The sequence below is a fragment of the Neopsephotus bourkii genome, unplaced genomic scaffold, assembly GCF_033783945.1.
Source record: "Neopsephotus bourkii isolate Nb327-2 ecotype Australia unplaced genomic scaffold, CSIRO-AGI_Nbou_v1 NB_1821, whole genome shotgun sequence".
Taxonomy (NCBI): domain Eukaryota; kingdom Metazoa; phylum Chordata; class Aves; order Psittaciformes; family Psittacidae; genus Neopsephotus; species Neopsephotus bourkii.
This window is the reverse complement of record NW_026902294.1, coordinates 976894-1002221: the sequence shown is the minus strand read 5'-3', so window position 1 is coordinate 1002221 and position 25328 is coordinate 976894. Positions and strand designations below refer to the sequence as shown.

Genomic DNA, 25328 nt, shown 5'->3' with positions numbered 1-25328 from the left:
GCAGGTCTAAAGATGCTAAAAGATCACCAGACCTAGAAGGTGAGTAAACCAAATCAATAAAATACTAAACTCCCCTCCCCTTGCTTTCTAGCAGAAGGCGGCGAGCACGCAGGAACCAGGGAGGAGGGGGAAGCAGCCTGCAATTTGCCGTCAAAACAGTGATTTTGTCTAGACAGGGGAAGGGAAGGTGTGGGGCTCTTCCTCTCCCCCCCCCCCCTTGCTAACACAATAGCTCTTTGGTTAAAAATTAATTTACAGCGCTCTCGCTTTCAATCCAGTTTAGCGTTCAGCCGGGAGGACTCCCTAGGATTAACCAATAATAATAGTAATCATTTAAAAATCAAATCAGCCGGAGCTGGGGTTGGGCTCTAACAAGTGGTGGAAGGATTCCTCTGCGGAGGAGAGGCGCTGCCGTGATTTATTTATTTCCCTGGTGTGTTTAAGAGGGAGGGAAGGAAGACAGAGAGGAGAGGCACGGGCAGGTAAGTGAGCGCTGGGTTCGGCCTTGCGGGAGGCGTTTTCCTAACGTGTCGGTTCTCTATAATTTCCCACACGTAGCTTCCCGAGAATACTTTGTCCTCTTCTTCCTTGAGGATGCTTTATCCTCTTCCTCAGCTGCCGACGCCTGTGTAGCAAACTGTTAGCCCGGCTCCTTTCGGAGAGCGAGCAGACTCGTTTTTCTTCCCTCTTCTTTATTTTTTTTCCATCAGAATTCCATGCTCCGTCTTCCAAAAACCCTGAAGCTCTCTTTTAAAACAGATCGGAGGGAAAGCCGCGTTCTTCGTATTCCCCTACTCCACCCGCCTCTTTCTCTGCTGGGAGTTTTGACTCTTATTTTGTAATAATTGGTTCGGCTCTTCATCATTAGCATCACTTCTTTATTTCTCTATATGAATAAATCCACCGACCTGCGCCATGGACCCGGGGATTTGGGCTCCAGTTTAGCGCAGAGAAATCCTCGTCGGCTCGAAGGCTTATGGAATAAATCCCCGCATTTCAGCCTCTATAATAGGAATATAGTAATAGTAAAATAGTTTCAGTGATAGTAATCCAACCCACGCTTTCTACTTACATGACTCTACCGTGTGCAGGATTCTCCTTTCTCCCTCTTCCTCCCTCTCTGCTGACTCCGAGCCCTGCGGGATGGGGAGGAAGGCTTCTTCCTAGGCATGAAACGGGAAGGTCATTCCGGCAGGATTGTCAAGTCCACTTGAAGAGGGGGCTCAGCCTTTTCATGTTCCTTTGGGTTTCTCTCCGTCCGTGTAAACTCGCGTCCGTCCGCAGCGAGAGCTGGGAGAGCACTTGTGCCATAATGAGGTACCTTTACATTTAATTTCCTGTCCCTCCCCTGCTTTATGGATTTCTGATAACAATGTTGAAAACCAGAGAAGAAACCTATTTAAGTCTCCGGGACAGAGGGCTTCTGTAAATAATTGAAGGGAGCTAGGCTTAATTGAATTTCCCAACGAATGTATGGAACAGGGACAAATGGAATAATTTATTTAAGATGTTGGATATATTCCTGTCGATAATTTCAAGCGAGTATTTATTAACATTGCTCATTTCCTCTCCCTTTTTTTTCCCCGATGGAAAGCTCTTGCAAAGCTTTAAATGTAATTAAAAATCCTCCGAAATAGACCAAAGGAAAAAATTCCTAAAACAAAAAAAAAAAAAACCAAAAAACCTGTCCTGAAAATTATTAAACCGAAGATTTTTAGTGATATTTTGTTACCATGGGAATATATGGGGCAAAATGAATCCTCGCACGAGTTGCGGGATCTGTAACGACCTTGGCAAAGTAAAAGGTTTAATTCAGGAAAGTTGAATGTTCTTGATCGAGCGATTTATCTCCCCGTAGGCTTCTCCAACATATTTTGCTCATTTATGTTATTTAATGACAGCCAACGTAAGGTTTCTGACTCTTCTATACCTGTAAAAATGACTTTTTAAGGCTTAGCAACCAACCGCTCCTCCCAAAGCCTCTATTGCTGATTAAAGGAAGATTCATTTGACCAACTCCAAAACTTTACCGCATGTCTGAAGACTAATTAATGTTTCACCCTACAAGTGAAGCCGCTCTCCCCCGTCCCCAGGTTTGTGGGTGCCGGACCCCGCGGCCGAAGCTGAGCTCAGCCCTAAGCATGCAAAGGCCCCCTCGGCACTTCCGGATACCCCAAATTAAACTCGGGTGCGGGGGAGGAGATGCTTACGGGTCTCTTCGCTGCCTTCTTCGCTGTCTTATCGTCTGGTTTCCTCGCACCATCGGGTTTTCTTTCGCCCTGTTGAGAAACCGGGGGTACGGAGGGAAGAGAGGGTCCTGCCGCCGCCTTTTCCCTCCAGTTAATTAGATTTTTTTGTAATAATTGGATTTTTCGGGTTAATTGCAGCAGTGATGGGAACATTGTTGGTGGGTTTTTTACCTGGATTCTGCTTTTAAATCCAGTGCTTTGAAGAATTTGCTTTCCCTCAATTCCTCGGGTTATGGGTGTGGGTGAGAAGGGGAAGGGGGGCTTCCAGGACAAGTGTGGGTCATTCCTTGGGTTTCCCTGCCCGGGGTCTAGTGACTCAATCTGATTGCGGGTTTCATGTATAAAACCAGGGCCTCAGGCTCTCCCCGGATACGGGAGGAGCATTTCGAGGGCTAGGGAAGGAAAAACCCCAAGATGGAAAAGCAAATCCTGCAGCCTTGCCCTCACGGGGTGGGTGAGGCCGGGCTGGGGTCTCCGACGGGCCCCATTTTACTTCACTCGGGTCTTCCGTCCCTCGGAGAAAAACTTAACGCAGCAACAAGTAGCCGGGGCGACGCCGCCCTTCTGGGTTCCGCTTCTCCCCGGCGGGGGGACCTGCAGCTTCGGGCTCCCCCCGACCCTCGGCTCCGTCACCTTCCTCCACGCCCATCATTGCCGGGACCCCCGGCCACCCCCACTGGGGGCCCAGGCACCCCTGAGCCTCCCACCCTTCACGCGCCCCGGAATTTGGCGTAGCAAAACTCTTTGCGTGGGTCATAAGAGCCCTACGGGGCTTCAGAGAAACGCGATTTGGCTGTTGGGTTTTGTTGTTTGGTTGTTGGGGGCTTTTATGGGGTTCTTTTGTTTATTTTGGTGTTTTTTGTGGGTCTTATTGCTTGTTTTGGTGGAGGCTTTTCGCTTGGTTTTGTTTGATAGTTGAAGGCTTTTGTGTTGGTTTGGGTTTGGGTTTGTTTTTTTTTTTATACGTCTTTCCTTAAGGCAGAAAATTTAATTTAATTTTTATTAAAAATAAATAAATAAAAAAGGAGAGGAAAAAGAAAAAAAATAGGTAAACCCGTTTATTTCTCCTTGGGAGAGGAAGCAAAAGACACCCCGAGCTGGCAGGGACCCTGAAGAGCGTGGCCGGGCCTCCAACGCCCTGGACCCAGCCCAGCCCGGCCAGCGAGCGCCGCCCCGAGGCCACGGGCCCAGCCGCCGCCGGGGCGGAAGCAGCTCGCCGGGGCTCAGGCCGCTCCTGCCGGAGCCCTGACATGCAGCCGGCGGAGCTGCATTTATTATTTATTCCTCTTTTTAACATTACTATTATTACCGGAGCTGCAATGATTCAAGCGTTACCATAAAATGCGTACATACGCACACATCTCTTTGCAATATCACGGCGCAGTTCTGTGCCTGTGGCTGCTCTGTCTTTTCATGATGGAGAGCTGGAAGAAAGAGAGGAAAAGCCCACGCCGAGCTCTTTCCCACTCGCAGGCAGAGCCGTGCGAAGGCTGGAAGTGGGGCAGGAGGAGGGCTTAAGGCCAACTTTTTAATCTTCTTTTTTTTTTTTTCCCTATAAATGCGACAGGCACCTCCCGTTTGTAACATATTCTGTTTGGGAACATCCGCCTGGCTCCTAAGGAGCAGACACCAAATACTCCCAAAGGCTAATGCTGATGAATGGGAACTGTGCAAACCAGCTGCTATAACCATATTTTAATAAAAATACTGCTTTGTGAAGATCTAAGCAAGTCACAAAGAAACCCGTAATGAGATCCTGAGATTCAGTGCCATTTCCCTTGGATGATCTGTAATAGATTCTTCTATTATGTACGTGCGTGCGCGTAATGGATATGCACACATATATACATTTACTGATAAATGCTCACGCAAACACTTGAAATCCAGCCCATCCCAGCCTATTAATTATTTTAGCACTTATTCCCCTGACAAGCAGAAGTTATCTTATAGCCCGGACATCCATTTGCTGTCTAAGAGCTCCAACTTGTCTTTGATGTCTGAATTTAAAATGTCTTTTAAAACTTTAGCAACAGCCAGAAGGGGAAAAAATGCATTCCATTACCTTAAAATGTTGTTCCAGCCCAAGAATTAAACCTCATACATCATCTACTTAGATTTGGGATTCTTTTTCTTGTTTCTCTCTAAACCCCCCCCCTTACTGTTATTTATTTTGCACCTAATCGTGAAATTAAATGGCACATGCAGTTTTGTTTTTCACCCTTATCTTGAGTGCTTTGCTTTATTTATGTTTTCAGCCTGCAACTTAGGGGCGGGGGAGGCTCCATTTCCAAGTTGCAGCATTGAAAGCTCTGCTAAAATATATTCCTCCTGCCTGTTTTGTCTGAAAGAAAGAGCTTTTAGTAGGACGAGTTCAAGTGTGACCACCACTTTTGTTTTACAAATTGCATTGGTATAACAAGTGAAGCCGTGGGGCTGGAGGCTTTTTTAATCTTCTTTGTAGGAAATAGAAAATATCAACCAATAAAAACTATTATTTGTCAAATAAAATCCCAACTATTATTCGACCAATTTAAATTATTATAGGAGTGGTGCATGTAAGTACAGCAGGGTGCAGGTATGCCTGCGTGCAAACACGCATCACATATCCTTACTAGAGGTATTGTAATACTATAGGTCCCTCATGTGTAAACCTAATTGAAGTTTTATAGCAGACTTTAAGTTCTTTCCCTTTGCAGGCTTGATTTCAACTTGAACCTGCCTGTATTTGTGCATCAAAAAGGAGAGAGATGAGGATTTGGGGAAATAATGGGGAAAATTATATTAATTTCCACTTATCTCCTGTAACAAAGGTGCGGAATCAGACGATTGCGATTGAGAGAGCTCTGAACTCACCCAAATTAAACCACAACCGCCCCAGGCTGACAATATTCCCCCCAAAATACCCCCCCTTCTATTCTCCTTCCAGAGAAGGGAAGGTTTGGGGGGCAGGTTCTTGGTGGGTTGGTTTGTTTGTTTGTTTTCGGATTCCGCCCCGTCTCCCCCCCCCCCCCCGACCTGGCGTAAACTGTTTGAAGTTCAATAACATGGCTAAGTTTTATTGTATTTCCGGTACAATAGATTTATATAGCGTCCCATCCCGGCTCTTAAGGCTTTTCAAACCACATGAAGTTAACTTATAGTCACGTTTCTGGCTCCTCCGGGCATCCATTGGACTCAGAGGATGTGTTTCTTCAATGAACTTTTAAACTCCTCTAAACTCACCCTTTCGGGCCGGGGCTGTGTCGGCCTCTTGTCCTCCAGCCTTTATCATTTCTCTTGTTCACTCTGTGTAATTCTTTAATCCGCTTAAGGATAACCCCCCTACACTCCCCCATCTTACAAGGTAAGACACTGACTTTATATTATATACATAATATCCCGATGGGCTGGGGAGGTCCTGTCCTTTTTTATTCATTTTTCCCTAAATGGGAATTTTGGACTTTTTCCTGCCAAACTTCCCCCGCCCCCCCGCGGAAGTTACTCGGAGCTCAGTGAAGCCCCCGGGGCCCGGCCCCTCTCCTCAGCTTTAATTCTCCCTTTTATAACCACCGAGTCATTATTTTATAACATGAACGCCTTGGAGAGAGGAAAGGACCCAGTAAGTTTCTCTGTGTCGCTATTTACACCTATAAAATAGTCACAATGACGCTTTTTTCTCTTGCTTTAACTGATTTATATGTTCTTGATTCCCTCCCACCCCCTTCTTAATTTTTTTGCCTTTAAATGACTCACGTTATACTTGCTTTCAGGGGAGGAGAATAGGAATTCATTGCTTTTATTCCGGGAACTCACTGATTTAACTCTATTCTCTGCGGAAAGTTATTCAGACACTGTCAGGTTTAGATGGGGGGAAAAAGAATCGGGTAATGGTGTTTTAATACGAAGTCTTGATAAATCAGCTTCATATTGGAAACGATCCTTTAAATTAGCTTCCCAAGGAGGTGGAGGAAGAACTTCAGGGATTTTTTGCTCTTTTTTATAGCTGCGATAATCGCTTGTTTCTCAAAGTCAATAGCATTTTACTGTTTCCTCTGGTCTATTTGTAAACTATTTGTAAAGTCCTGCAGGAGGGATCCGCTCCAGACACTGTACATAGGAAATCAGATGAATAGTTTGCTCCGCGCAGTCCGAGGGGTTTTATTTCGTCTCTGAAAAGGTCCTTTTGTCGCTTTTGTCTCCAAGCAACTGTTCGCTATTGCAGAAGTTCAGGTTGGGGCTGATGCCGGACAAAATGGCCGCCCGGCGCCTTTGGGGGGGGGGTTCTGTAGGGGTTAGCCTTTGACCCAGGGCTGCGCTAGAACTGCTCGGTGAATTAGGTAGTTTCATGTTGTTGGGCTTTTAATTTTAAACACAAGAACATCAAACTACCTGATTTACTCCAGTTATCCTCCTCGCTCTGTTTGCTGAGGGTAGTTGCCCGGGAAGGATGGGGAAGGGGTGGCAGTCCTGTATCCCCCCCTCCTCCATCCCCTGGACGGCACCGGTACCGGGCTTGTGTCCCCCACAAAATCCGTCTCAGCCCCGGGCCCGTGTACCCCCTAAGCCTATTTTAGCATCAGCTCCGGGCCTGTGTCTCCCCCTAAATCGTGTTCCCCCCTCTAAGCCCGGCTGAAACTCGCCTCCCCCCCCGACTTGGGGGTGACAGTTTCTTTGTTTAAATCCCCGTTTCAGGGACCCTTTTGTGAAACCAGCGCAATCAGGCCCCGAATCATCAAGAGCGTATTAAGGCTCTAATTAGGCTGCGGTGCCTCTCAGAGGCAAACACACACCCCCACTCCCCCCCCCCCCCCAGCGACAGGCTCAGCAGCGCAATAAACTCTGTGTCTCGCATAAAAATACATCATACACACCTCTATAAGGACGTTTAAGTGTGTCTTAGCTTAGTAGTTGTGATCTACACCTCCGCATGAAGGATAACATGTGGGCTCAGAGAACAAAAAGAACGGTGTCCAGCTCCTGAGTTTAATTGTCCTCATAGATAAAATAAGCTTATGAAAAGTCCCGCTGCCCATCACGTTTGGCTCTGGGCGGGTGGCATTTATAGGCATAAACGGGATGGTGAGCGGGTCCCGGTGGTTTTTCCTACGGAGATAAAAATGCCGGGCTGGATATTGGATATTTAGTCACCGAGGAGCTTCCGCAGCTCGTAGGAAAACATGCCCACGTCTTTAGAGACCGATAATTACCAAGCCGCGGTCTGTAAGCCTGTAACCGCGCAAAGATGCGCGGCTGGTGCTCATTGTTGGGCATTGATCTGGGAGTTCATTAAATATCAGACAAACCTGGGCGAGGACCACGGCTGCCAGGTTCACGAAATAAAAGGGCTTAGATGGTGCCAGAAATGCCCACAATAGCTTGCCCACATCCTTCCTCTGAATCTCAACATGTTGCGCGTGGGAATACGCTGGTAGAGTTTTATTTTAATCAACCTAATACTATAAAAATCCATGTGAGACAGGAATTTTGGAGAGCTCTGCGTGCCAGAGTGTGTGCTTGGATGGAGTCCACCCGTTCTACTGTCTGCACACTGGAAGCCTGTGGAGTTGTGTGCCTGTGTGTGTGAGCAATCAGCTCATGGAAGCGATTTTCCCTGCATCAGTGTTTCAAATATGCATAAAACCAAGTTTCACATGGTCCAGGACATGGCTAAATAAGCCTGGGACTGGATCTCCCTTCCAGGTTTGAAGAATTAAACTTTGATACCATATCCAGGGTCTATCCCACCATCTGCTGCTACTTTTTGTGGCTGGGGGATTACTTGGGTTTCAGTTGGGTTTTGGTGGTTTGGGGTTTTTTGCCCACTCGGAGCGTTAAAAGGAAACGAAAACAAACAAACCAACCAAAACGTTGTATTGCTTTTAAATTGGTGTGTGCTTTATTCCCGAAACTGGTGATTCTAGCAGGCAAAGCGCCTAGAAAACCAACAGCCGCTCGAGGGGAGGAGAGGGAAGTCAAACAGCGTAAAATACCTCGGAGTTTTCCACCCAACTCACAAGCCCTGTGCCTCCTTCCTTAGAAACAACGTGCTGCTTGTGCCCTGCCTCAAAGCCCTTCAACGGAAAAGGACAATCTGGGAAAGTTAATAATAAACTGTTCGGTAATAATGTCCCCATAGGCAGCCACTAACCTGGCTTGTAAATGTCTGGGCTTCTGATTCCCATCTCCCTCCTACCCATGTACAGACAGGAAATAAGGGCCAGGGAGGAGAATGGGGGACACGGGGCTAGGAAAGATCAGAATCAGGCCCGGGGGGTCGGTATTGCTGCCTGAAAACGGGAATTGGGACTCATTTCCCAAGGGCTCTAGGAAAAGAGGAAAGAGTGGGAGGAGTAGGGTGCGTTGGGGTCCCCCCTGCCCTGGAGGGGTTTGTTTCTCCTCTGTTCTAAATTAGAAAGATAAGAGCGACCTTACCTGGAGAAGAAGCAGTGTGGGGATGGCTACCAAAGAGAATTATCCCTGCGCGTAGTAACTGCCTGGTGCGCACATTTCTGTGCTTGTAACAAGGAGCAACTGCAGAGAATGCACCAAGTTTCCCCAGTTACTCCCCAGCCAAGGTCCAGCCTGTCCGATATTACCCCCACTGGGGGTGAGTTTTAATCACGAGCAAAATTGGTGTGGAAAGAACCTATCCGAAAGAAACTCCCCCCTTTTCTCTTTACTGGGGCTTATGCTACGGGTTTTATGGAAACAGCTCTATAGCAACTTCATTTTTGTACCTGCTCTTGTGTTTTTCCACCCTCTTCTCTTCTTTGGGTGGGAGCGACAGATTTCTCACCACCACGGGCTGTTACTTCCCTTTCTCCCAGACTAATGGGGGGATATTTTTTTTTGGGGGGGGGTGGGGGTGGTGTGTGCTCAGCTACATCGTGGTGACCCCAAAGCAGAGCCAAGGGAATCCGCAGCAGTTGCAACCAGCAGCTCCTGCTATAAGATCCGCAGAATGAAGCAGAAGCCCAGCTATTTCGTGGGAGTTGAATATTATTTCAAGGAGGGAGGCGAGATGGGGAGGGAGGAAAATTAGCCTAGTAGCCAGAATGTGGGCTCCCGAACAACAATCAAACTTTATTTTAACTTTCTCTCCCTCCAGCTTCCCTTTTCAGATGCACATACGCTTTTACTTTACGGGGGATCGAAATGCTTTATTAACTGCTGAGATTACAAACCTCATTTGGAACTGGGGTTTTTAGCCAGAGTGTACTTTCGGTCCTTGGAAAATTGCCCACATGTGTAACTTGTTTTTGCTTCTCTTCAGACAAGGAATTCCCCCCCCTCCCCTTCCCTCCCTCCTCACCACTTACGGATTTTTAACAGACGGCAGCATTCAAACTGAGAGCTAACACAGGAAATGGCAAAGGTAGATCCTTCGGCTTTTAGGCTACAGAAACTTATTTCACTAAAAAGTATGTAAAATATAGGTTTTACTCTTCAGAAGGGATTTTTTTTTTTTCCTCGGGCTTTCGCGTGTTTGGAGGGGTCCGTGACTGAAGTTTCTTTCATAACCTCTTAGACCTGCCTAAATGTATCGTTCATAAATGATGTTTGCTTTATGGTGAGATTTTGTTTCTGTTCCCTGACTTCTAAAAAAAAGAAAAAAAGAAAAAAAAAGAAAAGGTTATTTTCTTGTTGTTATTAGCATTATTATTACTATAATTATAATTTAAGAATGCTTCATATCGCCTGAAATAAACGCTCAGCCCTTTGAAGGCTGCGTTATCTCCGAATCTGGTCTCCAGACTCTCCATAGCCATGAAGTTCACTCTCAGCTTTTATCCTCTCTTAGCTTATCCTTATCGGCTTCCAAACCTAAGCTGAAGAAGTAAATATTCCCCAAGTACTGCAGGTTACACCCCAACCCCGGAAAGGCCTCTCAGGGTGAAGATCCTGGCGATCCCCCAGTTCTGTACCTCAGGACCCGCAGGTCCCCTTCGCCTCCTCCATAGCTCTGGTAAGGAGGCAAAATCAGCTGGAAGAAGGTGCCTGTTCTAATAAATACTAACAATCGCCTTCCAAAAGTGGTTTAAATATGTTTCCGGTAAGAAATGGATCATCTGCTCTTTCTTATGCCAAAACTTATAAATCAGAGCAAGGTGGCAATTGCCCAGCTTCAAATCTGCATAGTTTGCAAATATTTTCTGTTTGGTTGTTTCCAGCTTCAGAAATGCCAACCCAAAGAGTTGTTTGCTGAGGATGGATTTTGGCAGTTGTGTGTTTCAAAGCACTGGTTGGAAATTATCCCTTCTCTCCACAAACAATAAAGAGTATTTATAAACAGTGTGTGAGTTCAGAAGCCTGTGGCTTTCCATTGCAAGCTGACAATGCTCTGAGTTTTTCCTCACAGCCAAATACACTTGGTGCTGATTCTGAAAGCAGGAAAAAGTTTCCACTTCGGACTTTCTTCCTTTTTTTTTTTTTTTTTCCTCAATAACTATTTCCAGTTCCGCTTCTCTTTACCAGCTCACAACAATCACATCTCTAAACTAAATCTAGTTTGCAAACCGAGCAAAGCTCGCACATCCTGCCTCCTCTCTCCCAAAGATTCATCCATTTAGACTTCAAGACTCTGCTCCGAGGTCACTTTCTCCTTGACTTTTCCTTCCCCAAGTTATTTTGCAATCACAAGAGCTTTTCATGTAATTTCTGATGGGCTCTATTCGAGGCATTAAAATATAAATGCTTACATAATGTCAGCCGGAGCAGGCAGCGCTACACAACACGGTCTCTCCATGCAGACAGACATGGGATGAAGCTGTCGTTTGCCTTAAGCCTCTCTCAGAAAAGGCTACAGAGAGATGAACTATGGGGATATGTCTTAAAAATAAACCACTGAACAAACAGAAACCTCCAGAGGAGCAAAAGCAAATGGATTTTGCAGATCTTGTGAGGTTTCCATTCACTGGGGATCTGAAAACCCGTGTGTTCTGCCTCACAGCCACACTCCTCAGAGTCTTCTTGGTTTAAATTCATATACTACAGAAAATTATATACTCTCATGCTGACATAGTTCATCATTATTTATAGGAGGCGCACCAGGATTTTATTCCACCAATATATTTATTACAGGTAAGACATGGCCAATCCATCTCGTGAGCAGAGAACAGGTGTTTTGCTTCAATTAACGTTCAATAATTTCATCTATACTTATTCAGCACCCTGCTACCAACACGGCTGTTTATCCATCAGTTGTATAAACACATTTCCATGTGCCAAGCGAGTTTAATCTCCACAACACACTTAAATCAGCCCTTGCCTTTCCCAGGCTCTCAGAACATTTGCACAGCCCCTCCGAATCTCTTGTGAAATCGTCTGATTTTTAAAAAATCATTCCTGAAAGGCAATAAAGCCGAGAAATATGACAATGTGAGCAACCGGCTCGTATTTCACATCTGCTGGCACAGGGTCTTTTCATTTGAAAACCTCCCCAACTCTTAAGGAAGTTAAAAGAAGGGTTAGGAGGGAATAAAAAATACAAGGAGATAGAGATGTGAAAAGCTGGAAGCAGAAGGAAATTCCCAACTCGTTTCGCACAGCCCCTGCTCGTGTGAGATGCACTGGAATGGAGCGACCCTGCCCCACGCTGCCCCTGGTAGGGGATTTCTCTGCCTTCACCGATTTAAACACGACTGGGGTGAAGTGGAGTTACTTTGGATTAAACCCCTGGAAAGGAGAGGAGATCTGGCAGGGCGGTGGGGAGTACTCACCTGGTGACATTTGCCCGCGGCTGGCATAGCAAGATCAGAGCCCATGGCTGGAGGGGCTCCCCAAGCCCTGCTCCCACCTCACCTTGGCTGGAGCTTGCAGACTGAGCCTGCTTGTCCAGCCCAGGGAGGATTCTGAGCTGCTTGGGGAGCTCTTGGTACCCTGAGGGAGGCAAAAATTCAAAGTAAACTGACCTCCGGCATTAAGCTCCAGCTCTCCTTGTCCATCATCCCGACCCTCTCGATTATTATTGTCATTATTACCTTTTTTTAATGAAAACGGACAGCTTCCTAACAGCGCCTCATTTCTGGGAGCTCTGGTCCTGAATGTGGGGAAACGGGTCCTTCCATCAGGCTGCAGCTTGCGGCAAAGCACCGCTTATAGGGATAAGGGAAAATCTAAGGCTTTGAGTGTAGGTTTTTAAGTGCCTTCATCATTTCCCCGTATTCATAAACCACCTCTGGCAGTAATTTCCCACCTCAGTTTTGTGTAGGAGCGGACACAGGGACACACACGCACGGACACTCACAGGGAAAGAAATGCGGATTACATTTTTCCTTCATTTCAGGCGGCTATTAGCACCCCTCAATGTTATTATTAGCCTGTTAATATAGACTTCCATCTCTATACACATCAGGAAGGATTCGCGATGATTTATTATTCCTAGGAATCTCTTTGCCCTTCACTTTAAATACCCTTCAGTGCTGGGGTGAGAGGGAGAAGGGCGGAGGGGTGATAGATTAAAGGAGGCAAATTGATCCGGACTGTTACAGCTGAAGTCCAGAGAAACACTTTTGCCGTAATCAGAGAGAGCACCTTTTCCTTAACCAACATTTACGATGCCATCGGACCGTCTTGCAATAAACGGATTTATCATCATAACCGGGTAAAGCTGCCCCCGCCACCCCGCACCCTCCAGGCTGGGACCCGCACCGAGCTCAGTCCGCCTCAGTCACGGACTTGCGTGCGAGGGAAACCCCCAAACCGTCTGGTTTTGGAAAGCACACGGAAAATCAAGCGAGGGGGGAGGTTGTTCCACACGCATCCGCACCGTGGGCACACACATGGGGGGGGGGGGCACGGTGACTGGAAACGCGTGGGATTCCTTTTTTTTGCCCCCTTTCTTTTCCACAGGCAATAAATTCAAGGCTATAAAAATCAAAGAAAGCTAATGTAAGTTTTATTAAACTATTTAACCATCACAAGTTTGAGGCATTCTGTAACAAAGCCGGATCAGTGGTGCACTGTATTTTACTAGGCTTGTAAAGTTAAATGAAGGCTTCTGATTTCAGCAATGTGGGAAACTATTTTAGCCCGAGCAAAGCAACCTTGAGATGATGCCGCCAAACATACGAACATATGTTCGCATACACAGATATTTTTCAGATATTATATATATGTGTGTGTATATATATATATGACCATAAAGCCTAAAGCAGGCTCTGGATGCAGACAGAGGTTGCAGCTCGGCAGCTCGCTGGTCAAAGTTGCAATGCCACTTCCACGCCGGTGACATTTTACATTTCATATTTACCCACATTATTTTACCATGTTAACAATCCGTTTCCCCATCCCAGCTGGTTAATTATTTATCACACCCTCCCCACCAGTCTTGCTACCTAAATCCATCCTTTTTCTTTACAAAAACGCGTGTATGCGTGCATTTACGTTTAGGTGCCTGTAACGCCCGCGCATATATATGTCTGTATATGAAATGATGGCGCGGGGGGGTGGGTTTGCACTTATTCTTTGGGTTTTTGCGATCGTACTCTGGAGCCCGAGTGGCAAAGAACAGCTTTTATCTCTATTCCCCCCTGATGGTTATTAAAGGCAAAGCGAGCACATCAGCATCTTTCTTTAAAAATATGTAATATTAATAATGGAAAGATATCCGCCCCCTTCCCCCCTTTAGAGTCCCCCAATGTTTCAGAAGCAAATCTAGGAAGGGATTTAGCCCCAGCTTTGCCCGTTTGGTGGCTTTTTCGAAACTCCTGACGTTTTGCAACATTGCATAAACATAAAACAATCCATCCTTGATATGGAATGCAAGGGCGGATGACAGCGCAGCGCAGCCCCCTCGGCTGCGATTGATTTACGCCGAGACTGACGCTTTATCAGGCACACGAAAAAAGTTTGACCAATCATTTTGCTGGGAGCTCACAACACAGCAGCCCAACTGTACTTTGTTGGCTGGGAAGTTGGAGAAGGGGGTAGAGTACAAATCTAGATCTGTCCTATATATTTTTTTCCCTTCATTGAACCGTGCTTTGTATGATGTCTGAGAATGTCCATTTCTGGGACTCTTAGCAATTATTATGTCGACTCCATTATAAGTCATGAAAGTGAAGATTCGCCTTCAGCTAAATTTTCATCTGGGCAATATACGAGTTCCAGGCAAGCTGGGCACAATGAGCATCTAGAATTCCCCTCCTGTAGTTTTCAGCCAAAACCTCCTGTTTTCAGCGCCTCCTGGACTCCTTTGAATCCACATTCTTCTGGTACCCTTCCTGCCGTCTACCATCCATATATTCAACATCAAAGCGTCCCATCTGACGGCAGGTATCTACGGAGCTGGCTGGACCCCGTGCCCCGAGCAGAGAACCTCCCCGGGCAGGGAGCCGTTAAGGCAGAGCCGCTGCTGGGCCGTCCCGGGGATGTCCATAAACAGGGGACACAGGAGTACAATTTAGAAACTTCTGCTGCAAGGGAAGGGATCGTTTCCAATCAAAGGCCCAGCTTCGAGGACAATAAAGTTTGTGAAGGAAGCGAAGACAAAGACAGGACAGATCAAAGTAAGTTATAAAAGTGAGGAAGTAAACAGTATAAAAGCTGGAGGAGGTGCAATAAAAGGGGACAATGCTGCGTAAAGTTTAAAATCAGGGCTTAAAGAAAAGTCTCAGCTTGCGGGTGCCAACCTAAGGGGAGAGGTGGGGAGGGGAGAGGGGTGGCATTGTCTCTGCCGGTAAATAAAAATAAAACCAAAAATGAAAGTCGTCTCTGAGCTTAAACAGAGTCCAGAGAGGACAAAAGCTGGAGCGAGTCATCCTTTCTCCTCCAGAGCGCTGGCTCCGGCAGCAGAGACCACTTTAGTAAGCGGGGGCAAAGCTGCGCGGGTGCGGGCAGAGGGGAAGGGACTGAGGGAGATGGGAAACGCCGGGGAGGAAGGTCGGGAAAGGGAACGGAAGGCGGCTGTCGGGGGAGACGAAGAAGAAGGTGGGGGAAAGACCCGAAATTACGGAGGAGAAGTTCGGGGGGGGGGGGAAGGGAGAGGGAGAGGGAGGGAGCGAAGAGCGGTGGGGCTGCTCCGCGCCCGCGGCCGGTACACTGCGGTAGCCGCGGGACCGGCTCGCTGCTTCCTCCGGCCTCCTCTGCCCGCCGAGGGAGGGGGGGGGGGCTGTTTTCTCGGGCTAGCTGGGTTATTTGGGGGGTTTAGGTGTTTGTTTATTAAATGCAACGGTTGAAGGTAGGAATATTTCAAAGCCACGCTTCTTTATTAGTTAAGAAAAAAAAAAAGGGGGGGGGGGGAGTGAGGCTTCTAGCTTAATTAGCTTTTATTTGTAATGTAGCCAGATTGGGGAAACAGTTAAACTACAGCATGTGCTTTTTCTGCGATCTGCCTTGTCTTTCCCCTCCCTGAAATATAGACCCCCCCAAACCATTCACCTTTTAAACATGTAATAATACCATCAATAATGCTATTAATAATGCTGTTAGTAATCATAACTCTAATAATGGATCTGATAGTGATAATCATATCAATGCAATGGCGTTTGTGCACCTCGTGCCGGTCTGGCTGTGCCCGGGCTCGTTTCGGGGGGTAACCGGAGCCGCAGCCCGAGTGGGAGCCGCAGGGAAACTTGGCTTGCCCCCCGCCGTAAATATTTTACAGTGAAAGCCCAAGTTTTCCAAGCTGGCAGAGGAGCAGCCCCCGCCGAGGGTCCAGCTCCTCGCAGCCTGTGCAGGATGAACTGACACAGTCATTCTTTTTCCCCTTTCATTAACTTCTATCCCCCCCTTCCCTCAAAGTGGAAGAGAGATTGCCACTGCAACCCTACGATTAAAAACACAGAATATTCTCTCCCCTCGTGATTTCCTCCCCTCCTTGTGCAGGATGTTTGGGAGACTTTTTTTCCCCCTTCTCCTATCATTTAACTTGCACACAGACACACACACTCACACACACACACCCACACACAAAAAGAAAGTCCTATTCTATTGTACTGGGCAGAGATCCAGAACAAACTGCAACCGTGAGGTGAATGATTTGAGAGAATTAAATATCCAGGTCCTGTGCTCAATGTCCCTGAAATTGAATATATAAAAATCTTGTCCAAGAAAATGTTATTAAGCTATAAGTAAGTGCAGGGACCCGCGCTAAGAGGATGCTGTGTGGTTTCTCTGGCATGTGGTTACGACGCATATTTTGTTTTAAATAATAGTTTAATTTGGGCTGATGTTGAGAGCCTGCCAGGGCTGGAAGACGGAGCTGTATTGCAGAAAGGGCTCCCACCAATTTCCCTGACTCCTTACATTTTTGGAAGTATTTCTTCATAATGAATCTCTGCCCTGTGGATGGCACAGGGATCTGTTAAATGATTTGCTGGATTTTAAAGAAAAGATGTGCCAGGACCTCCCTCCATTCACTGCCCTGTTCAGGGATTTGTGTAGAGTGAATAAATAAAGCAAAACCGGCGTTTAAAATAGCTTCTATTTTAACGATCCAAAATATGACCAAAAAATAAACCCAAACCGCCTAAAACTCTGTTAGGAAGCAGAGCCTCCATTGCCATTAAAGGGTGGGTAGCAGGATTAACAGTATCAATTATTAACAGCTTTCTTCCTCTTTAATATTTAATTCTGCATATTAGATCAAGTCAATTACATTAAGGAAATAGCCGTGCAAATTTGTAAGAGGCAGTACTTACAGGGGAAGATTAACCGGATTATTTTTTACCAAAATATTCAATATATTTCATTTTGCGTAGAGGAAACGTTCTGATGGGGCGCGCGTGTGTGTATGTATATATTTATAATGGTCCATTTAATTGCTGTAAAGGTTTATGGCTTCAGTCATAATTTCAGAGGAGGCAAAAGGAAATAAAATAGAAATACGTGGTCTGTCTAGAACCCTTCATTTTCCTCCTTCCCGCCTCTCCGTTACTCAACGGGCAGCTACTATTTGCATGTGATTAGTAGGCGCTCTATTATTTACCCTAAACCCACTTCACCTTTGGGTGCGATCTTCACCACGGTAGTGGCCAAGGGGGTGGCTTCAGCTCCTAAAATGTTGTTTTCTGCCCCCCTTGAATAGGCTAATTCCCGTCATGTTCTTTCTGCAACAGATTCCCACGTAGCTTCTCCCACACGCGAGGGTGACGGGCAGCCTGTTATTTATTCTTGGCTGTATTTGCAGCCCTGCAAATGTCCATGTCTCCGGGTAACGCTGTCCAGACCTCCGGCAGCAGAGTCCACCCAGCCCTCAGAGGATGTTTATTGTATCGAGACCGTTTCTTGCCACATAGCACAGAAAAAGAAATAGGCAGGATTTATGCAAGGTTTCTCCAGCCCTCCTCTCCCTGCTCTGTTCCTGCGCCATGTGTCTGGAGGAATAAATCTGTAGACACGTGGGAAAACAGGACTGTAAAGAATTACATATATATATGTAATTTTGGAGTCGGTTTCTTTGTATACAGGGTGCGTAACGTGGAGAAGGGCGTTATGCAAATCTCTAAGTGCATGTGGGTGTTTACCTGGTATAGATGGGCCCGGGGCAAAGCGGGGGGGCTCTGTCAGAGACACGTGTGCACCAAAACATGCGTGTGCACAGGCATGTTACCCTGCAGAGGCAGGATGTGAAGGACATCATGCGTGTGTACCGGGAGGGGTGTGCACAGGCTGGGTGTGCAGGTCAACATGCATGTGCACAGGCAGGGGTGTGCAGGACAACATGCATGTGCCCAGGCAGGGTTGTGCACGGCCAACATGCATGTGCAGGACAACATGAGTGTGCCCAGGCAGGGTTGTGCACGGCCACAGGTCTGTCAGTACAGACCACACGGTCCAGCGTGTCCCAGCCCCCAATTTAGGAGGGTGGTGGCTTTTTTGGGGGGCTCGGGCCCCCCGCCATCTGCTCGCCCTGCCGATCCCGTGTGATTTTCCTGCTGGCTCCACTGCTGGCTCCCAGGGCAGGCGGCATTTTCACCCGGCCGTGCACATGCGTGTGTATAATCTTAATATTTGATGGCATGATTAAAACCTTCTGAGAAACACTCAGGCTGCACCGTATTGATCTCGCTGCTTTTCTTTCAGCCAACCCAGCTGCCAGCTGGCTGCACGCCCGCTCCTCCCGGAAAAAACGATGCCCTTACACCAAATACCAGACCCTGGAACTAGAGAAGGAGTTTTTATTCAATATGTACCTGACGAGGGACCGTAGACACGAAGTGGCCAGACTCCTCAACCTGAGTGAGAGACAAGTCAAAATCTGGTTTCAGAACCGAAGGATGAAAATGAAGAAAATGAACAAGGAGCAGGGCAAAGAATGAAAACCCAGAAAAGCAGCATCCCTCCTTTCTCTCCCTTTACCCCCCCAGCTCCCAGCCTCCCCTGTAGTGCTACCAAACCCCCCAGACGCTGGGGGGAAACCCTCCCCGTTCCCAGTCTCCACCTTTGCATGCGAGATGTTGCTTATTCTTCTGTTTTATCTTCTTAGCATTGCCACATCGGAGGCAACTTAGCCAAAACTGCAGCTCCTTTTTGGGGACACATGCTGGGTTTTGTTCTGGTCTCTTGTTTCCTTTCTCTATTTTTTCTTTTTGTTGCCTTTTTCTTTTCTTCTCCCTACAGTGTAACATAGACACAGGCTCCTGTCCGAGCAGCAGCTTTCCCTGCTTGCGTTTTCTTCATGGAAACAAGACTGCAAACACAAGTGGCCCCAAAGAGCCCCCACCAAACCTCGCTGTTTGTCTTTATCCACGTAAGGACAATGATTCTCTATAACGTTCACAACACCCCGGCGCACTCTCACACACACTCTCACACCCCCTCACACACTCACACGTTGAGGTGGTCAAGGAACCAGACGATTTAATTAAACTCCTGCAAGACAGACACATTCGTAAGACTTGCGTTTAATTGCACCCAACAAATCATTTTCAATTCGCCAACTTTATACCAGGCAGTCGGTTAATGACAGCCCAACTCCCAACTGCTCTGGGCTCTTTTTATTCCTCCACCTCCTTTTTTCCCCCTTCCTTTTTGTTTTTAAGGCTTGTTTTATTATGCGGGATTTTTATTATAATCGTGCCATGGCAGATACGCGACTTTGACCTGAAAGTTTCCTAGGATCTTTACAGGCAAACCTCCTCATCTGGTAGTTTTATACTGGGTCACTTGGAAGAGGAGAAAAGACAGGGAGGGAGGCGAGAGAGTGTGTGTGGGGCACTCTCAGAGCCGCGTTGTAAATTATTTAGGAGAAAAAGGGGCGGAAGAACCCCTGCCAACTTATTCCTAACTTTTAGAGGACGGGAAGAATGGGATTTTCTAGTTAAAAAACTACCTTAGTAGAGCTGTAAGGGAGGGGAAGGTTGTGTTCTTAGTGCTAGCATATTTATAATTTATTGTGAATTGACTTTACCTAAAGCAGTAGCTGCTGCAGAGATGAAGTGCCAGCCCTGGCCTGTGTGTCTTTCTTCCCGCTCCTGTTTGCTGAGATGCTTTTAATACTTGAATGTGGAGAGGGGGGGGTGGGGGTGTTGGGTGGGGTTGGTTTTTATGGTGGTTTTTATGCCTGAAGCCAGCTCCCGGCACGTTTTCCCATGGCCACCCGCCTTCCCCGGGGCCCGGTGCCACGCCGGAGCCGGGGCCCGCAGCCTCCCGGGGAAGGAGCCTCGTCCCGCTAGTGGCACCGGGGGATGCGGTTTCTCCTCGCTGCCCCCCCTTTACTTTTCCTCATCCCGAAGAAGCGTTTTGAGTAGCAAACCCAGACCTCGCCGGGCTCCTGTCACGCCGTCCGGAACTGGTTTCTCATCTGACAGAGCCGCTGGAGGCTTCACCAACCCGCCCGGGCGGGGCTGGTTTCCCTTTATCTCTGTAAGACTTAACTTTGTTTTGGGAGGGGGTGGTGGGGTGAGGGGGGGGGGGGCCGGTTAGTACCAGTTGATTATATGGTGGGTATCGTAAAATGTGTTTGTGGTTGTGTTTCTGTGAATGTTGAAGCTCGTTTTCTGTTCCTACTGTGGCTTTCTTAAGTATGCGAAGAGTTCTGCAGTTGATAGTGGATGGAAAATGTTGAAATAAAGCTCTCTCGTTTTCTTCTTGTGCAGATTTGTATATTTAGCTGCCAGGAGGCTGTCTAGGAACAAGACGAGTGTAAGGTGGCTTGTTGTAACGGGGTGAGGAGGGGGGAAAGAGAGAAAATACATTTCTGCTGTATATCTGAACGAACCAGCGCAAATCTGATCTCAGAACTGACTGACTCGTGTGTCCTCAGCGCCAGGTTCTGGGAGACCACTTTTATCTGCAGGGCAGGGATTACTCTGGGAAGAAGCGATAGGCAGATTCTCGGTTTTGGAAAGTGTTCCTGCTCCCCTCATCCGCCCCCCCCCCGGGATTCAGAGATAAGATTCGAGGAGGGCTAAAGTTTCTCCTCTCCAATTCCTTCTGAAAGGATAAAAAAATACCTTCCCCTGGACAAGAAACCGGACCTTCAGTGTTAAACTCCATCCCTCAGAAGGTCTGCTGGGCGGTTTTTTTCTAGTGCCTAGACTTTCTCCTGTAAAACTTTCCATCCTGAAGTAGCTCCTTGGGGGCTCCCAAATTTAACTGTTCTGTTGCCGGAGGGAGCTCAATGTAACCAACCCTCACCCCGTGTCAAAGCCCCTGATCTCCCTCCTAGAAATTAAACTAAGAAAAGCTCTTTTGGAGACATTTTGAGCTGGGGGAAATCAAGAAGGTGGCGGCAGCAGGATCATTTCTTTATTGAAACAAACAGATAATGGGTAGAAAAAGGCGTTTTTCGCTGGGTTTAAGCTGAGCAGTCAGATCTTTCCGTTTGATTTGCTTCTTCTCAAGGATGGATGAATTTCAAATGCTTCATGCTGAATTGGAATATTCCTCCCATCTCGAACTGAGCATGGACTTGCCTAAATCCTCACTACTATATTTTTCAGAAGCGTATCCGTGACTTAATTGAGGTTTGCAACCCATCGGCCACTGGGACTTAGAAACGTTTTTCACTTTCCTTAGAGTTGTGGTAAAGAGCGGCTATTTTTAAGACGAATATAAGGTTCTTTTAAAATAGATTTTAAAACGTTAGTTCATTTTATTAGGAAATATGCTTACTTTAAAGGAAAAAAAATGTTGGAAAAACTGTCTTCTGTAGCATCAGCCCGGATGTATTTTCCAGAGATGTTTAATGCTCCAGAATAAAAATCGATTTTAGAACAACAGCAGCGATATGTCATTGTGTTCTACTGCTTCATCTAAAAAATCAGAAATATTTTCATTCTTTTCCTGCCTTCTTCAGTGGCTCGTTAAAGTGTATTAGAAGAATCAATTTTTGCTTAGGTTTTAAAAAAGGATGCCCAGAAATATATGGAAAGAATTCTTCCCTGGAGCAGCAAGTGCTTACTCGCTCCCACACAAACTTGCTGCCTTTTTAATCATGTTTTATTTGATTTTTGGTTTTTAAATTGGAGATCGTTAATCTCGGGGTGCATTTACCGGTAGTTGCTTGCTTGGTTGCTTATTTGGTTGGTTTTGAGGGGTTAATCTTTGCAGCCTTAGTGGACCAGGAGCGCGGAGTTGCACTGGCGTTATTTGACTTCCCTTGGTTTATTCCCCTCATTGCCCAAGGAAAACTTTGCTAAAGGAAAATCAGAAACCCAAACCAAACAGCGGGAAACCCCACCCCGCTTTCCCTGCGTGGCATCACCTCGGATTTGACACGCGGTTCCTTTTTCCAAGGGCTCAATGAGAGGTTCCTATAATTCCGTCTCTGAATTCGTTTGACGTTTTATTGCTCATGAAGAAACACAAGCGCTTAGGAAGTGTTTCTATCTCTATATTTAAAAAACAAACAAACCCTAAGACCTGCTCAGCCCTGCAGGAAACAGGTAGCGAGAAATATAACCAAAAATCTCCTTCCACTGATTTTTAACATAATGGGCGCTCTAAAGGGCAATATTTCACTCCTTTAAGAAAATCCTTTCTTTGGGGCAGCTCTGAAAAGAAAACAAAAGAAGAAGGAAGATATTTGGAGCTTACTGAGGGAAGAGAGAGAAAGGGAAGTAACTTGTCATAAAAAAAGAAAAAAAAAAAGGGAAAATTCAGTGCAGTGTGCTGCAATAAAAGAATATGACCGCTATAAAACTTTATAGGGTATAAATTTCTGAAGGTTAAGGAACTAAACGGCTGTAAAGGAAACAGTGCAAGAAAACTTTCAGGAACTCCTAAATTACTACAACGACTTGGGAATGTGGGGAAACCCAACGTGTAAATGCTCTTGTTTCTGCTTCAGTCACATGCAAAGTTTCCCTCTTTATTTTTCCCCCCTTTATTTTCTGGGTTTTCCTTAAGGGAGGGGGTAGATCGAAAATAAAGAGGAGGGAGAAGAGAGGGAGAGAAAAGGTGGGGAGGGACTTTTGCTAATTTATTCTTCTCTTGCAGATGCCGTGAAAGTCCAGCGCTCTGGATCATTCCCTTTGTTCTTTTTTTTTCCCTTCTTCTTCTCTCGCCCCCCCCCCCCTTTTTTTTTTTTCTTTTTCCTTTAAAGAAATTCCAGGCTGCCAGAATGCTGAGCCATGCACACAACAACAACAACACACACACAAGGGGCACCCCCACACTCCAAACCCTGGCGAGACGTCTGGGCTTGGGAAGCTCTTTATGGGTTTACAGCTCGGGCCTTTCCCCCTGCAGAACAGAATGACCAATTGTTTAGTCTCGGGATTTGAAACAATAGCGGTTTTCAAAAGCGAACCCATTTTGCCTCTTTTATTGCGGGGCAGAGCGGCTGGATGGCAGAGTTTTCCGCGCGGAAAACTTCAGCGCTGCGGGGCGAGGGGGAGGGACCTGCTTTTCCTTTTCTTCCCCCTCTTTCCCCCCTCTCCTCCCCTCGCTTTTTGGCTCGTTTTATTCCTCCAGGTCCGAGTGGGACCCCCCTTTATCTGCCTTCCTCCCCAAGGAAACCTCTGAGCCCCTCTGCTCAGGCTGCAGCGCCTCACGGCGCCGCGAGGTGGCGCCCTTGCTCCACGCTAGACGCGCGTCTCCCGCGCTCGGCCGCGTTGTCCCGCGTAACACCTTGATCTCATTAACGGCTGTTTGCCGGCGAGCATGAATAATCCCGAGGCATAAAATATAGGGTTAATTATCGCTATTTTGCCAATTTTATAGGTTACATCTATTTTTTTCCCTGCGAGGGTAAATTATGTGAGGCTGAAATAAATAAATAAATATTTTTAAAAGAGACTTAATCTGGAGGCTGAGATCCAGGGAGAGACGGGACATGCATCTATTTTAAATGTTCATTTAAAGGGGAGAAAAAAATGCCTCGCGTTTTGTCTTCTGATGGTGCAGGTGGAGGCAGGAGGTTGCTTCATGATCTCCAAAGCGAAGATTTACGTTTGCAGGATGGGGAAAGAGGTTCGAAGGTTTCGGGAAGAAAGGCACAAACAGAGTCAGGACATTGTCCCCTGGCTCTTTACCTAAGCCATTGGAATGATCTGCGCTTTCTCCTTCTTTTATATCTCTAATACCCATAGTCATCTCCTAAAAAAAAAAAAACCCAATATATGCTTTTGTTGGAATTTGAACCAGTCATTTTGGGTACAGTTGCTCCATCTTTTGGTAACTCCCTTTGCAAGTATTTTTAAATGCTAAAGCCCAGTAAATTAATCCAAAATGCCATTAACTCACCGCCTTTTGTGACACGTATAAATACGCCACTGATGCAGCAGCCAAGATGTAAACTCTTAACTCTATTAGTTCACTTTTATTTTGGCCTTTGTTTCTTCAAAATTACAAGACAAAAATGATTCAGACGTTCCAGTCCTTCAGCTGCAAATTCAGCTCCAAATAACATGGAAAGGAGCTGTGGCAAAGGTTTCAAATTCTCTTTCAAACCGATATAAACCAGGTATTTTCTGAATCAATGCTTTTTCGGAAGCCACACCAGAAAATAAGCCCGTTCCTCGGTGAGCAGCATTCTGGACGAGAATGTAACAAATTAACCCGACACACACAACAGAGCAGGATGCGATGTGTTGTTTTAAGAGCTTAAGCATCTCCAGGCCCTGTTTAAACGCTATAAAATGAAATAGAAACGTAAACAGGCATAGATGGGGAAAATAAAGACAGATCCTGTCCTTGTGCACTCGGGAAAAGGCAGAGCAGGAAAACTTCAGGTTTATCTAGGAGGGTTTGGGGTTCTTTTATTATTTTTTTCCTTTTTCTTTTTTTTTTTTCTTATGAATTCCTAATAAATCTTTCCTCCACTGGGTATTTATAAATTATCTTCTCTCTCAGAGACATGCACACACACACACATCCCCGCTTGTTTTTTCTTATAATAGAAACATTTCCCTTTCATCAGGAATCTGAGTACAGTATAGGAATGATTTAAGATCAGCCATTGATTTCTGGTGCGTTGGTGAGTTACCATTACATCATGACCATAAAATTCTACTGTACTTGATAAAAATGTTAACTTCCAAGAACAACTTCACTCCCTCATTCATGGGGTCCACGTATGAAAGGGAATTCCTGTTATTTTTTACTTTACGAACTTCAATGGAAGGGGGTACGCCAGTAAAAACACATAGGAGAGAGCTCCTCTTCAAAAAATACTTTAGTCAATTCTTCCTTTTATATTTATTTGCCCTTCTTGAAAACTCGAGCATCCCCACGCCAGGCTGTGAAGCTCTATTTACTCGTGTGCACCATTTCGGGGGTTTATGTTCAAAGACGAAACCAAAAGCTGCTCAATCGACAATAAAAGTGTTGGGAAAAAGAAAACGTCAACTTGTCTTTTAGGGGAGGAAAGCCTTAATTATACCGCTGCAAGTACTCCAACAACAATAATTACTTGAAAAGGCTCTTAGACTCGACTGAAATTATCCCAACACAAAATAAAGGAAACGTATTTACTTAAATTATTTCTCTGAAGATGGTTTTAAAGTTTTACTCCTTTACTATCTTTGTTTTCTTTCTTTCCCCACTCTCTTTCTTTCTCTCTTTCTTAATTCCTTGCCTATTCCCACTGCCAATTTTAATCCAATATTTTTAATTCTCTCGCCCAAAGCCCTGGCAAGACAGACTAACCGAAACACCGCAACTTTTTCCTCTTTTCCATGTTGTGGAGGTTGAAAGTAGTCCCTTGGTTGA

At 46.1% G+C, this 25328-nt stretch overlaps 1 protein-coding gene and 1 long non-coding RNA gene across 3 annotated transcripts; one reads left to right on the top strand and one right to left on the bottom strand.

Annotated features, from left to right (window-relative positions):
• Positions 1-307: 307 nt before the first annotated feature.
• HOXB9 (homeobox B9) lies at positions 308-19057 on the top strand. 2 transcript variants are annotated; one of them, XR_009723897.1, is made up of 2 exons: positions 308-482; positions 18255-18393. XR_009723897.1 is itself a non-coding variant. In XM_061343249.1 (2 exons), exons 1-2 carry the CDS (start codon positions 14230-14232, stop codon positions 18488-18490), a joined length of 744 nt encoding a protein of 247 aa, XP_061199233.1. In that variant the 5' UTR covers positions 13387-14229; the 3' UTR covers positions 18491-19057. The 2 variants fall into 2 exon arrangements, 1 of the variants encoding a protein (XP_061199233.1); XM_061343249.1 differs by lacking the exon at positions 308-482 and adding an exon at positions 13387-14737 and having other exon boundaries at positions 18255-19057.
• LOC133206919 (uncharacterized) lies at positions 518-2191 on the bottom strand. Its single transcript, XR_009723898.1, has 2 exons — positions 1900-2191; positions 518-1321 (listed from the first exon to the last, which is right to left on the bottom strand). It is a non-coding gene; the product is annotated as an uncharacterized LOC133206919 (long non-coding RNA).
• Positions 19058-25328: the final 6271 nt, after the last annotated feature.

Coding starts and splice junctions, on each gene's coding strand:
- HOXB9 (XM_061343249.1), top strand. CDS start 14,230: ATGTCCATTTCTGGGACTCTTAGCAATTATTATGTCGACTCCATTATA. Junction 14,738..18,254: donor CAAAGACAGGACAGATCAAA/GTAAGTTATAAA, acceptor CTTTTCTTTCAG/CCAACCCAGCTGCCAGCTGG.